Source organism: Tachysurus vachellii, chromosome 10, assembly GCF_030014155.1.
Source record: "Tachysurus vachellii isolate PV-2020 chromosome 10, HZAU_Pvac_v1, whole genome shotgun sequence".
NCBI classification, from domain to species: Eukaryota; Metazoa; Chordata; class Actinopteri; order Siluriformes; family Bagridae; genus Tachysurus; species Tachysurus vachellii.
In genome coordinates, this window is record NC_083469.1 from 12,299,145 (window position 1) to 12,312,618 (window position 13,474).

At 35.4% G+C, this 13,474-nt stretch overlaps 3 protein-coding genes across 4 annotated transcripts in view; all 3 read left to right on the top strand.

Annotated features, from left to right (window-relative positions):
- Window positions 1-404: 404 nt before the first annotated feature.
- napba (N-ethylmaleimide-sensitive factor attachment protein, beta a) lies at window positions 405-7,850 on the top strand. Its single transcript, XM_060879080.1, has 11 exons — window positions 405-592; window positions 925-1,004; window positions 1,093-1,209; window positions 1,624-1,670; window positions 1,755-1,832; window positions 5,580-5,635; window positions 6,134-6,218; window positions 6,304-6,408; window positions 6,552-6,620; window positions 6,726-6,776; window positions 6,864-7,850. The coding sequence occupies exons 1-11, from the start codon at window positions 495-497 to the stop codon at window positions 6,963-6,965; spliced, it is 888 nt and encodes a 295-aa protein (XP_060735063.1). The 5' UTR covers window positions 405-494; the 3' UTR covers window positions 6,966-7,850.
- A 680-nt stretch (window positions 7,851-8,530) lies between these two features.
- LOC132852559 (tribbles homolog 2-like) lies at window positions 8,531-10,221 on the top strand. The gene is made up of 3 exons (XM_060879816.1): window positions 8,531-8,671; window positions 9,298-9,590; window positions 9,786-10,221. The coding sequence occupies exons 1-3, from the start codon at window positions 8,531-8,533 to the stop codon at window positions 10,219-10,221; spliced, it is 870 nt and encodes a 289-aa protein (XP_060735799.1).
- A 998-nt stretch (window positions 10,222-11,219) lies between these two features.
- The window catches only part of LOC132852804 (kelch-like protein 29), an 84,409-nt gene continuing 82,154 nt past the window's right edge, over window positions 11,220-13,474 (top strand). For both annotated transcript variants that reach the window (XM_060880247.1, XM_060880248.1), the window contains exon 1: window positions 11,220-11,422. The gene's annotated coding sequence lies outside the window, so the exon portion shown is untranslated. The remainder of the gene's footprint in view (window positions 11,423-13,474) is intronic.

Consider the following 13,474-nt stretch of genomic DNA (forward strand, 5'->3'; position numbering starts at 1 on the left):
TGAAAGGTAACGCACTTCAGTCTGCATTGCGTTGCCAGATCTGGATTTTTCGTACACATGAATTTGAATTGAATTGAAATAAAATTAAATTTTGGTAAGTAAATTAAGTAGAAATTTGTTAATATAATCTCAATAGGTCATGGAAGGTCGTCGTCTTGCAACATTTGTACGTATGCAGGTCTATATGAATGTATTCCATTATTTATCTGTGAATTACATTAAGGCAAGGACATTATAGACAAGTAAAGTTAATTTAAATAAATACGTGATATTTAACAACTGCGTGTTGCGTTTAAAATGCTTATAAGTCAATAGCAGCGGATTTATCAAAAACCTGGCAACCTCGCTTGCATGGTGAGGGTGCTGTACTGCTGCTCCCTCATCAGCACCCGGAGGAGGCGGAGGAGTGCATCGTCACATCAATTTTCCATCAGCGAAATCTGCGAAAACACAGCCCCTAATTTTCAATACGCAGCTACATTAAAATTACAAGCATGGATACCTCTGGAAAGGAAAAAGAGGCCATCCAGCTAATGGCTGAAGCGGACAAAAAAGTCAAGTCGTCTGGATCTTTTCTAGGAGGGATGTTCGGGTAAGGGATGTGATGAACAAACTAGCAGTGATGCTAATGTTTTTTCCATGATGGATTCTGTGTTATGACATTCAGTGGTCATTGGCATCACTGGAACTGGTCCTAGTACCATTCTGAATGCTTGTGTTGCTAAATGTAATGATCTGTGCTGTTTTACAAAATAATCACATTTCTGTTCATCCATGCTTTTCCCTGTCAATGTCATATTACCATATCTGTTTTACAAATATCCATAAAACATCTTATAACGGTATACATGGGATAGATGCTGCACAGGCCAACTGGTTTAGTTGATGAATCTTAAATGAATGAATATCCGATCATCTTTGCAGAGGAAACCACAAGGTAGAGGATGCGTGTGAGATTTATGCAAGAGCTGCCAACATGTTTAAAATGGCAAAGAACTGGAGTGGTATGGACAGCTTGAAATATATACAAATACAATTTCTTTATTTTCATGAACTTTGTCCTGATTATTTTAATGCCTTCTATTTGTCCAGCTGCAGGCAATGCTTTCTGCCAGGCTGCAAAACTTCATATGCAAATGCAGAACAAACTGGATGCTGCAACCAGCTTTGTTGATGCTGGCAACGCATACAAGAAGGCTGATCCCCAAGGTGAAAAAACAATACACAATGAATTGTTTGTGACAGAATGATTAACACAACTGCTTGTTTGGCCATGTTTGAGTTGAGGCAGTGCATCATGGAAAAATACCTGGAGGTGCATAATTTCCAAAACAAATAGATTTTTTAGATCATCCGGGAAGTAGAAGTCATTGCTTGCACTTCAGCACATCAATCAAATCATATTCCAACATTGTCTGGTCTGATATATATTATATTTAGAAAATACCTAGATTATTAAACCTTTTAGTTGTGTAGTAGAAAGTCATCTTAAATTTCCAATCTAGTTTATGACCAAGATAACAGTTTATTCATGCAAAGTTAAACTGTTACCTTATTATGTCTCATGTCTTAGATTAATTCTTCACTAACATCTTCACAATTCTTTCACAATGCATCAAACAGAGGCTATCAACTGCTTAAATGCAGCCATCGACATATATACTGACATGGTAAGATCAACATGTTTAGATGGATAAGTTACACAGGACACAGAAGGTTGTGCTTTTTATTAATTTCATCCTTTTTTTTCACAGGGAAGATTTACAATTGCAGCCAAACACCACATGACTATTGCAGAAATATACGAGTCTGAGCTGGTGGATATTGAAAAGGTTAGATTTACTTTCAAATTTCGGATCAGTGCAGCCTTTTAGGAGACAATGTACATCACTCAATGGAATCCATATCTGTAAGGTCACTGTTTCATTAACTAGCTCATGACCCATAATCAGTCCAGAGAATAAGTGATGCTTGAATTACCTTCATATTATGTTCTTTTTTATGTTCTTTTTATTGTTCGACAGTTAAAACTTAGTACACCACAGTATTCAGTATTCACTTTTTAAATCAATTATATATCCAGCTACAAGTCACCATCAGGAAACAAATCAAGAGCCACCATTTTCTTATGCTACCAAAAATGGTTACCTGTTATTTATTGGATTTTTTTCCATTTATCCCTCGCTATACAGCCTCCCCAACATACTCTCATATGAAGCAATTTTAATCATCCCATTAATCCAGTCTTTCAGATCTGGGGTTTGGGGGCATTTCCATTTGTGTAAAATCATCCTGGCAGCTGTGATATTACCAAACTTCATATGGGTAAATTAATTTTTTGCTTCGTTGGGTACCCTTGACATATCCAAGAAGGCATTGTTGTGGTTCTACAGGTAAATTAGAGCCCAACCACTAGAACTTTGGGAGTGAACTAAAGGGCATTCTCAAATCATATGTAGATAAGTACCATTCTCTTCCTTACATTTCCAACGTAAATTATTGTCAGTTATCCCCATCCTGTGAAGTTTAGATGGTTTATAAAAATATCTTTGTACTATTTTGTAATGAATGAATATCCTCCCAGCTTCCCTTATAATCTTACCAGTCTTTATCATGAATATTAATCCCCAGATCATTTTGCCATATAGATTTCAGGTTATTACAAGTATCTGCAGTCACAATAAGCATTACTTTGTAACATGTTGAAGCACACTGAGCTTCACGTGGAGCTTACAATAGGCATACACAGGGTTATCAATTGTATTGAAATTGCTCCTGACACAATGTCTAATCTACAGATACTTCCAAAACAATTTTTGGCTCACCATATTGTATTTTTTCAACAATTCAGAGTATGACAGAAAAACTCCATTTTCATATAGATCACCAATTCCATTTACCCCTTAAGCTGGCATTGCACCAAAACACCTCTGCTTTGCCAATACAAATTTTACATTTTTTCACAATGATGCATACGACTGTCTATAATGCGATGTCTTGCACAGTTTATGAAATATCACTGGATATCCCATTTAGTCCCATTTAGCTCCAGAGCATTGTGAGAGAATACTAATGGGATGAAATGGCGAAGCCAGATTCCATTCTATTTTGATCCAGTCTTACTCAGAATCTCTTTCGCCAGTGTTTAGCCATTTTAGCCATTTCAAAAGAGTGATACCTGCTCATGTCCAGTAATCCAAGGCCCACCTTGTCTCTTGGGGAAATCAACTTGCTTTTTTTCCTTCATAATGTTGTTATATCTTTTAAAGATAGGGTCTGAAATGTTCATAGGTATCATCATACATATATAATTGTACTGAACTGTGGAGCACTAACCATTTTGACAATATTCACCCCACAGAGAGGGTTTCAGCTGTTCAAATTTATTTGTTATCTTTTATGACAGTGGCTCATAATTCAACATTATTATAGTTTCCAAATTTTTCATTAGTTTAACCCCAACATACAGTACGTCCTTTGGAATCTATTTAAAGCCCAATTGGGTCACTGTATGCGAGTGGCATGTTCTTCCAGTTTATTTTTTATCCTGACACACTTGAATATAACTGAATAATTCTCACTAATGGAGGTAGATATTTAGAGGGTCCTGAGACAACAACAAAACATCACTCCCATATAGCATTGAAACTTGTGTTCCATCCCCTTCTCCACCCCCTTACTCCCATAATGTTTGGATCTGCCACAATCCTGAGCACAATGACCAAAGTTTCTAAAACTATTGTGAAAAACACTTAATGTTCTTAAATTTAAACACACAATTTTCTCATAATGTTGATTAATTAAACAATAAATATGAAGCTACTGAAGTTTTTAGATATTTGCATTTTTCGTTTATATAATTTTCTGCATAACATACAGTATATTCTTTTGTATCTTGATTATAGAATCTGTCTCCCTGAAGGTGCTTGATATAATAGTTATATATAACAGGTCAAATAGCTCTTCACGCATTTGACTTTAAATCATAGAGCTTCTATGTGTGAGATCAGGAGCTGTACAGCTTGACACTTTCTCTTGGTACAATCCACACAAAGTCCACATGCTGAAGTATACAGAATCTCAATGGTTATTGAACAACTCAAATATCTTGTGAACATAAAGCTAGCACAAGAGGAAGGACTAGAAAAACTTCACAGCAGTCTGTGGTTGCAAAGCAACTGTGTCATACCAGTTATTTCTAAGCAAAATAGAAGTCTATTTTTTTTTAGAATTAAGTTTTTTGAAGTCTTATTGGTCTAAAATGGGGCAGATTCTGCCTGGCCAAATGGTTTCATAACTAGCTTAGTTTCCTGCCCTAAAATAAGCAAGAGGTTGCGAAAGTTTTAACGAATTACACAATTAATAAGCCATGTGTCCTGTCTATAATAAATCTAATTGTTATATAGCTGCTGTCACCTACAGTGTGTCTCTGATGCTTCACAAATTAGAAATAAGAAGATAAGTAAAAAATCATTGATTATATGATAAATTTTTTGTGTTTAAGGGAAGAGTATGATTTAGTAGCAACACATTTAAAGTCAGTCACAAAGTCTTGACTTTTCTTTTAGCAATGAAAAACACCTTTGCTGTCAGGAACAAAAGGAATCTTCATCCAAAAATATGGCTTCATAGTGGAGTGCCATCTGCCTGTTTGAAGTCTTTAAGGCTTTTTGGGATATCTGCTTTCGTGTTTCACACTTCTCCTACTTTACCTGGAGAAGTGTGACAATGTTGGATTCATTTAACAATGAATCCAACAAATTCATTTGACATTTCTCACTGTACATTCCTAATCCCTAGGTTAACATTCTTATTGGCATATTTGCAGTTTTAACAGTCATGATTAGATAAATACAGGGCACAGCCATTTTAAATAGCAGATTGCCTCATGCTTTCACATCAGGGAGGAAAATTTTGCCACATAAATCGACCTTGACTGTTTCAGGCCTCCTGAGGAAAACATAGAGGAGCAAAATATATAAACGTTTTTTAAATTCCTTTAAATTCCTTTATGCATAGAAATATAAATTCTTATTCTAAATCGTTATTATATTATTATATATTATTATTTTGATTATATTGAATGTATGTATATTTATTTAATATATTTTTTAGTTTCCCCCTCAAACCTTGCAACTATTGTTAGCACAACATGCAGGGTTACTGTTACTGTACATAGCATGGGATATGAAACTGTTCAGTTTCTGATTTGGTGTCTGTTGTTAAGCATCTAACTGTAAAATTCTAACTCCACATCATTTAACACTGTAATGAGGAGTTAACACTGCAAAAGCTCCACTTACCCTGCATCAGAGCAGGGTTTCATAACATTGGGTCAAACCCCACTTTTAAATTACAAGTGTGTATCATTCTACAAGCTAGGGTTAAAATCAGAGTAGAGAACGACGATAAACTGGGATCAACCACTTCAATATAACCAGTCAGATTATTTTCAGAATATTTTTCTTAACAAACTAGAACCTGATATATTACTGAAACTTCAAGGTTACACAGCTCAGGATGGCTGATTCAAACTGATACGTTTAGCACACTAATGGTCCTTATCCTCTTTGTTGTAGGCAATTGCCCATTATGAGCAGGCGGCTGACTATTATAAAGGGGAGGAATCGAACAGGTATTTACATTTCTTTTTTTTTTTTTTTTAATAAAATACCACAATGTATGTGAGATGTTTCTTTAACATAAGGAGCTCCCTACAGATTATTTGGCTGGCTGAACAGCTTGATAGGATGTCAGAATGGGAACTAATCCCCATATCCACCCATATCAGCAGTAGCAAAAGGAAGCCTTAAAAATGCAGCTTTACTTCTCTTCCTTATTTCACACACAATAACTATCATTTAGTATTGATTTGTCTGTATTAATATTTAGTCTTTGGCCTTTCCTAAGAATAAGAATTACTTGTTACTTGATGTATTGTAATCTGTCACTGATTCAGAAGATTACTAAATATCTCCTGACAAAATTTATAAACCAAACCCTCAGTTTCCAGCTAATAATTTTGCCTGAAATACTGGCTACAAATTGCTATGTCCAGTTCCAGATTTTTAATGTACCAGTTCAGGGTGGGATTGGTTCACTTTTTGTTAAGCTTTCATTTGTCTTATTTCAGCTCTGCCAACAAATGTCTCCTGAAAGTTGGCTTTTACTGTGCACAGCTGGAACAGTATCCAAAAGCCATTGAAATCTTTGAGCAGGTTTGTTTACAGTTTACACATTTTATAAAGTTTAATCTGGCATTAAGCCTATCCCTGCAGAGTGAATATTTTCTCTCTCACCAAGGTTGCAACTAGTACAATGGATAATCCACTTCTAAAGTACAACGCAAAAGAGTACTTCTGGAAGGCTTCACTGTGCCACTTCATTGTGGATGAATTGAATGCAAAGGTCAGTGCAACAGCTTCAGGTTCTGTGATCATTGTAGTTTATTTGTAACCTTGTCATTCTTAGGGTTATACGTATTTATTTTTTCATGACTTTATTTATATTGGATTACTTTTAACATCAAGAATTTCCATTTATTTTGATAGCTGGCTATAGAGAAGTATGAGAGCATGTTTCCAGCATTCTCAGACTCAAGAGAATGTAAACTTCTGAAAGTAAGTAAGAATGACAACTCCTTTCAAACTTTACAGATTTAAATTTTAAATGACATGTGATGCAGAGATGTGTGTAGTCTTTGAACTGCAAATTCTTCTTTACAGAAACTACTGGAAGCGTACGAAGAGCAAAACAGCGAGGCATTCACTGAGGCTGTGAGTTTACTTTAAGTGTTTTAAAAAAGGCTTGCAGTTTAAGTTCTGCTCTGTTTATGTTGAGTGTTTTCTATTTCAATATTTCAGGTGAAAGAGTTTGACTCAATCTCCCGTCTGGATCAGTGGCAGACCACCATGTTACTCCGCATCAAGAAGACGATCCAAGGAGATAGTGGTGACCTGAAATAAATTGTTAGTAACACCGTGGCACATTTCCCAGCTCATTTTTCTGTATTATTGTGACAATCTTGTTGAACACTTCTGTAGTGATGCTAGCGACAATACGTGCCCGGGTGCCAGTCTTTTAGTTCACAGGTGGGATGGTTTGTGTAATAAGACTAGCATTCAGGACACTAGAGTCACATACTTTGTCAATATTGTCAGTATTAAAACATTATCCCTGAGCTTCTATTTAACGACTAGTGTTGTATTTTAACCCTTTAGTGCACAGATAATGCATATTAACCACATTCATTATTGTGTGGCATGAAAAAAATGATCAGAGAATAAATGTGTACCTGTATGGTCTGTAAATTCATTGTAACGTCATCACTGGCATTGTCCTGCATGATAAATGTTCATATTTCTGTATGTGGTCTCATACTTGTGCACTTTATTTTGAAATCACGGTTATGTAAGTTTTATGTCACATAAAAAATGTATTGCTTTTATTTAGTTTAAGCCATTTAGTAGCACTTATGTTATAAGTGAATATTGGCATTTGTATATGAACTAAAATAACATGTTACATATCACTGGAACACTGTGTTGCTCATAAATATAAATCGTTAAGGATTTTTCTTGTCTCCTGGTCTTGATGCTAAAAAGTCCCATGGCGAATCTTCTAATCAAATGACTTTTTATTAGTTTTTTTATGTAATTTATATGGTTGTCCTGGCATCAAGAATTATACCTACCTTTATCTGAAGACGATTTGGACACTCCTGCTGAAAAATACATCTTGTCTGACCACATACCTGCTGCCAAGACACCATCTGAACTGGTCAAACTTGTATACGAGTGATGCCAGTTGGTATGTGACTGTGTCAGTCTCTGAATTACTACTTCTGATTGACTGATACCGCAGTATGCATGTATGTATATATGTATATATATATATATATATATATATATATATATATATATATATATATATATATATATATATATATATATATATATATATATTCAGAGACTGACAGTTATATTTTTATTAAGCATTATATATATATATATATATATATATATATATATATATATATATATATATATATATATATATATTTTTTTTTTTTTTTTTTTTTTTTTTTTTATTACATGCAACACAATTGTCAGTCAGGACGTATCGTTTAATATTTTAAGTAATACTTATATTTTAGTATTCAGTGTGACAGTGATTTATAACTCAGTTTATAACTTATTTATGAATCATGCTGTGTCTATATCATTCTGTATCCTGTTACCGAAACAGTAACAAATGACATGACTATGGCATCTTAACATTAAACACACTTAAATTATAATCTTATTTATTCTGTGCAACATAATAAATACCGACTATATAAAGTGCCATTTGCTTTATTATGTCCAGAATTATGTCCTAAAATAACAATAGATCTGCACCGTACAGTAGTTTATTCGTTTTCGGGTATGTTGTTTTTTATATTAAAACGCAGAGATGTTTTGGTTTAATATTACCAGACGGTTTAACGACTTGTCCGAGTTCACCGCATTTTATTATTCACATGAACGAAATGCTTTCTACCTTTTCTTCCACGAAAGCGTCCAGTAATTCACACTGTTTCCTGGTTGGTAAAAATGTGCTAGATGAGAAAGTAGCGGAAAATGTGTTTAAAGCTTCCAACCTGCACAGCGGCAAACATGTGTTCTGTAAGGTGAGCTGAGACCCTATAAGGTCACCTGTATGGCCATATAATCTACTGCTGGGCTGTAGTGGCTACAGCAAAGCTCAATACACAAGCATTATGCTGCTTTTTTCTTTGCTTATATTGTTTACTGTCTTTTTCAGTCAGTTCATCAAATGCACACTGTATGTCTTATGCCTGTACAGTATTATACATGCACAAAGATGAATGTAAATTGTTGAATTTACAGTAGAAATATTGTAGGAATGAAAATATCCTTAATTTTGTTCTTGATTAAAACTATTCTAATTCCATATTCAACAGAATTACAAAGCCGAAATAAATATAACTAAATAGACAAACAAACAAACAAATAAATAAATAAATAAATAAATAAATAAATAAATAAATACAAACAAACAAACAAACAAATAAATAAATAAATAAGCAAAATATCAAACTAGAACACAATTACTTAAGTCCTGATAGTTTTAGGGGAAAAAAAACAAAACCACAGATCATCAGATCAAAGTTAATACAACAATACAATGTGCACAGTTATGCAATTTAAAAAACATTCTATCTATCTGTCTATCTATCTATCTATCTATCTATCTATCTATCTATCTATCTATCTATCGTTTAATTTTTTGTAGGTGTTTCCTATTAGTAGATATGTCCAGGCCCTGGCTGTGTACTTTCATCTTCCTGTACAGCCCCACCTACACCATCCATCTGAAATCATCCTTGGACACTCTATGGCTTACATTTTCTTTGAACATACGTTTGGTAATATGTACAGACATGTTCAGTCCTCACAAGGCTTGTGTGAAGATGAAGCTTTGAGGCTCTTTCATCAGATAGTCTCTGTTGTGGCACATTGTCACAATAATGGTGTAGTCCTGCCTAGACTGAAGCTGAAGAATTTTGCTTTTAAAAATAAAGAACGGTGAGTATTTTTTAATCATTTCATAGAAGAGTTTAAAAGCATATGCAGAAAGTCAAATGTAGAAAGTGCTTAGTCATATTCAAGTAAAATTCAAATTTAACCAAGGTTTGTTTTTTTAATGTTTAGATATTTGGATTAATTATTGCAAATACATACTTATATTGTATTTATTCACGTTTATGTTTTTAAATTTAGAACTGAGTTGGCACTGTGCACCCTTAAAGGTGCATATATTATAGAAAAGGATGATTTCATATCAGGCAAGCACAGCTGTCCGCTCTATATCAGTCCAGAGAGCCTACAGCCAGGGAGCTCATTCTCAGGAAAAGCATCAAATGTATGGATTCTTGGAGTTATATTGTACACTATTCTGGTTGGAAGTCATCCTTTCACACACACAAACCTCAATGGACTGTACAGAAGGATCCAGAAGTGCAAATTCTTTCTTCCAGAGCTTCTCTCACCTAAAGCCAAGTGTCTCATATGTAGCATCCTTAGAAAAAACCCTACGGAGCGACTAACAGCAGAGGAAATCTTGTCCCATCCTTGGTTTTCCTCTACCAGTTACTCTCAATATATGTGGAGGAAGATGTTCTACGAAGAGGAAGATCAAAAAGTTCCATCTTTATAGCAAATTAGCAGAGACTAATTACCTTGTTTAGTCTATAGACCATTTCTTAAATTCATTTACTTTTAACTACATTTATATTTACATCAGGTACATTTACCGTATACTGTATGCTCTGTATACTCTGTGGGTATACATTTACTGACTGTAGCTTATCTGTTGTTATACACAAATGATCAGGCACTGTTCCATCAATATAAAGAGACCACCAAAGGAACACTCGGCACTCTAATTTGTGGACTGTTCTAAGCCCACTAGAATCATTGAGGTTTATTTAATCCCCAAAAAATCCCAATGTTACTGCACTACTGAGAATGGTGTGGAGAATACATAGGAATATCTGCTAGTCTCTTTGGTGGTCAATGAAAATGGGTTACTGTTCATTAACTAATGGAATAGTCAGTAAATGTATACTCACAAAGGCACAATAAGTACCTCAATAAAGTAACTTTGTCTAGATTACCACACAGTCTCAATAACACCATGACTACACGGTGTGTGTATGTGTGTGTGTGTGTGTGTGTATATGTGTATGTATGTGTATGTGTGTGTATGTGTGTGTGTGTGTGTGTGTGTGTGTGTGTGTGTGTGTGTGTGTGTGTGCATGTATATGTGTGTGTGTTTGTGTGTGTGTGTATGTATGTGTGTGTGTGTGTGTGTGTGTGTGTGTGTGTGTATGTATATGTGTGTGTGAGGATCATTTTTAAATGGTTTGTCCCCTAGCAATTTCCACTGTAAGATGTCTTGAAACAAAGCCCCAAGCAAACAGAGATTCAGCATGATCTTTTTAAAGAACGTACATAAATCCACTAGGCGGCGCTGTGCGACTTCTCTAAAAATGTTTAGAAACGCGTGCGTTTTCTAGAAAAAAACAAAGGCGGAGCCATGGCCCTGCGGATCACGTGATGTCGCTCTCACCACGCCCACTCACAAAGCGGAACAGCGAGCTTCCAGGCGCGCTCACAGCATCGTCTACGAGTCGCGCGCTTCTCGGACGCTCCGTAACACAAGCGTTAAAGTCACGGGCGCGTTTGTACTATAGCTCTGACACGTTTTATTCTACTACTCTGTTCTAAGCGGAAGCCGTCAGCAAGAACACACAGTTATGGCACGGTGAAACAAAAGCGAGGAGTGTGTCCGAAACAGCGTTCCAGTTAAACATCAGTACAATCCAACATCACCAAGTGGAGAGAGAGTTCAGAAGGTAAGAGCGCATGGGAGACGGTTTAAAGGGCTACAGTTACACTAACCAGACCAGACAGCCTGATTCTTACTGCACTGTGCACTAAGCTGTGATTAAAACAGCTTAAACGCTTAAAGCTGCCACAGTGGAAGATGCTGTGTGAAGATGAAGATCTTAATCCTGCACAAACTTTTGCAACATGCATGCACAGGGATGCCAATGTTATTGTTTATAGACAGTAATAATAAAGTCATGCTTCCACTCAAGCAGGACAGCTGGTCCATAGCTGCTTATACATCTGCTTAGAAACTTTTAATGCTGTCATTGCACTATTCTCGACGGCTTTGCCTCCCTCACTGTGCTATAGATGTGTAGGGTTTGGTTTGAGAAGTATGTTGGCAGATGATGTGTGTGTGTGTGTGTGTGTGTGTGTGTTCTTTCAGACCAGGATAGTGGTGGGAAAGCTGTCAGACTTGGGTTGTGATTTAATAGTACAGACCTCTGGTTGTAATGGCCAGGGTTTATCCAACACAAAACACAAAAGGGTGAAATGAGGACATGAAGGATGTAAAGCTTATGTTAAAGGGTATCGGTTTTGTGCACGAGTCCATATATCAGTCAGTGCACATTTTATCGTATTTAATTAAAGCGGGATCGTTGAAAAGTCAGAGGTGAGCACACACTTCTGTGCAATAACAGTAGAAGTGTTCCTGTGTGCAATCAGCACGTTCTCTCCGTTTCTCCCAGTGTTCACTGTGTTTTATCTAATTGTGCCCGGCCAACGTTTTCATATCTGATGGGGTGTGTGGTGTATTGATTTCTCTTGAGTGATTTGTTTTGCTTTACCTGCAAATGAATGTTCTGGTAATGCAATGATGAATTATTGATTAAGGATCTATGTTGAAATGTTAGTGAAGTCATCTATGAAGTGGAGAAAAATGAATATCTCAGTGTTTTACAGTTCAAAACTATTAGAGTGATCAGTGTTCGCTTAATTCATTGTGTGTGTGTGTGTGTGTGTGTTTGTGTGTTTAATGTAAGGTGTCACTTTAAGCTCTGGAACACTTTCCTGATATATATTGACCTAACACGTTTAATTGTGTAATATTCACAAACCACTAATGTATGTTAACATAAGAAGAGCTTCATGATTGACATGTCAGTGTAGATAATCACATTGTGCTCCCAATTCTAAAACCGAAAAAATTATAGTGTATTTTCTAATTGTTTAAAGGTTGGCTTGCATTTTGAGTTAAAAATGTAATCAATAACAGTAATTGTTGGCAGTGGCAGAGATTTTTTGATTCAATATTATTTATATAAATATCAGTACAGGGCACTGTTTAGGCTATGTAGTTTTTACTAAATATATATATTTATATTAACTTGGAGAAAAAAGGTAATAATAAATAAATAATAAAATCAACATAGCATTAAATATTTCTTTCAAACATATACATTAATGTGTCATTGCAACAAAGTCAGCATTAATTTTGCTCAGTTTTAGTGTAAAATCAAACCAGTGATGTGTCTCATTCATATTTTACACGCTTCCTTAATTAATATTATTATGAAGCATTATTATTGAAATGATTTCAAACTAAAGTAAAATGTTGACTTTCACTTGGGATTATTATCGTTTTCACACTGCAAAACTCGATTGTTAATTGAGATAGAAATACACAAGTCAAACTATTTCAGTAATAAATAATTCATATTTTGTTTTATGAATTACATTATCATAGGATTCTGCCGTCTGACAGGTGAGCCAGATCTCCAGCATGAATATTCACATCCATCTTCTTATAACAGCGCATTTTTACAGACACCTCATGAGATGGAATAGCAGGAACAGCACCACGCCACACCACGCCATCTGTCTGCTTTTGTTTGTGTGCTGGGTATGGAGCTGAAAATGACATAAAAGTCATTTTTAAAGACATCCACTGTGCCATTACATTCGAAGTGCCGTTGGTAGATCTGATACATTTTCCCGAGAAAAGCCACCTCCTGACATGCCATTAAAAAGGCTCAGCTTTGTGTACATTATTTCTAGAGGCTGTATTGAAAGCC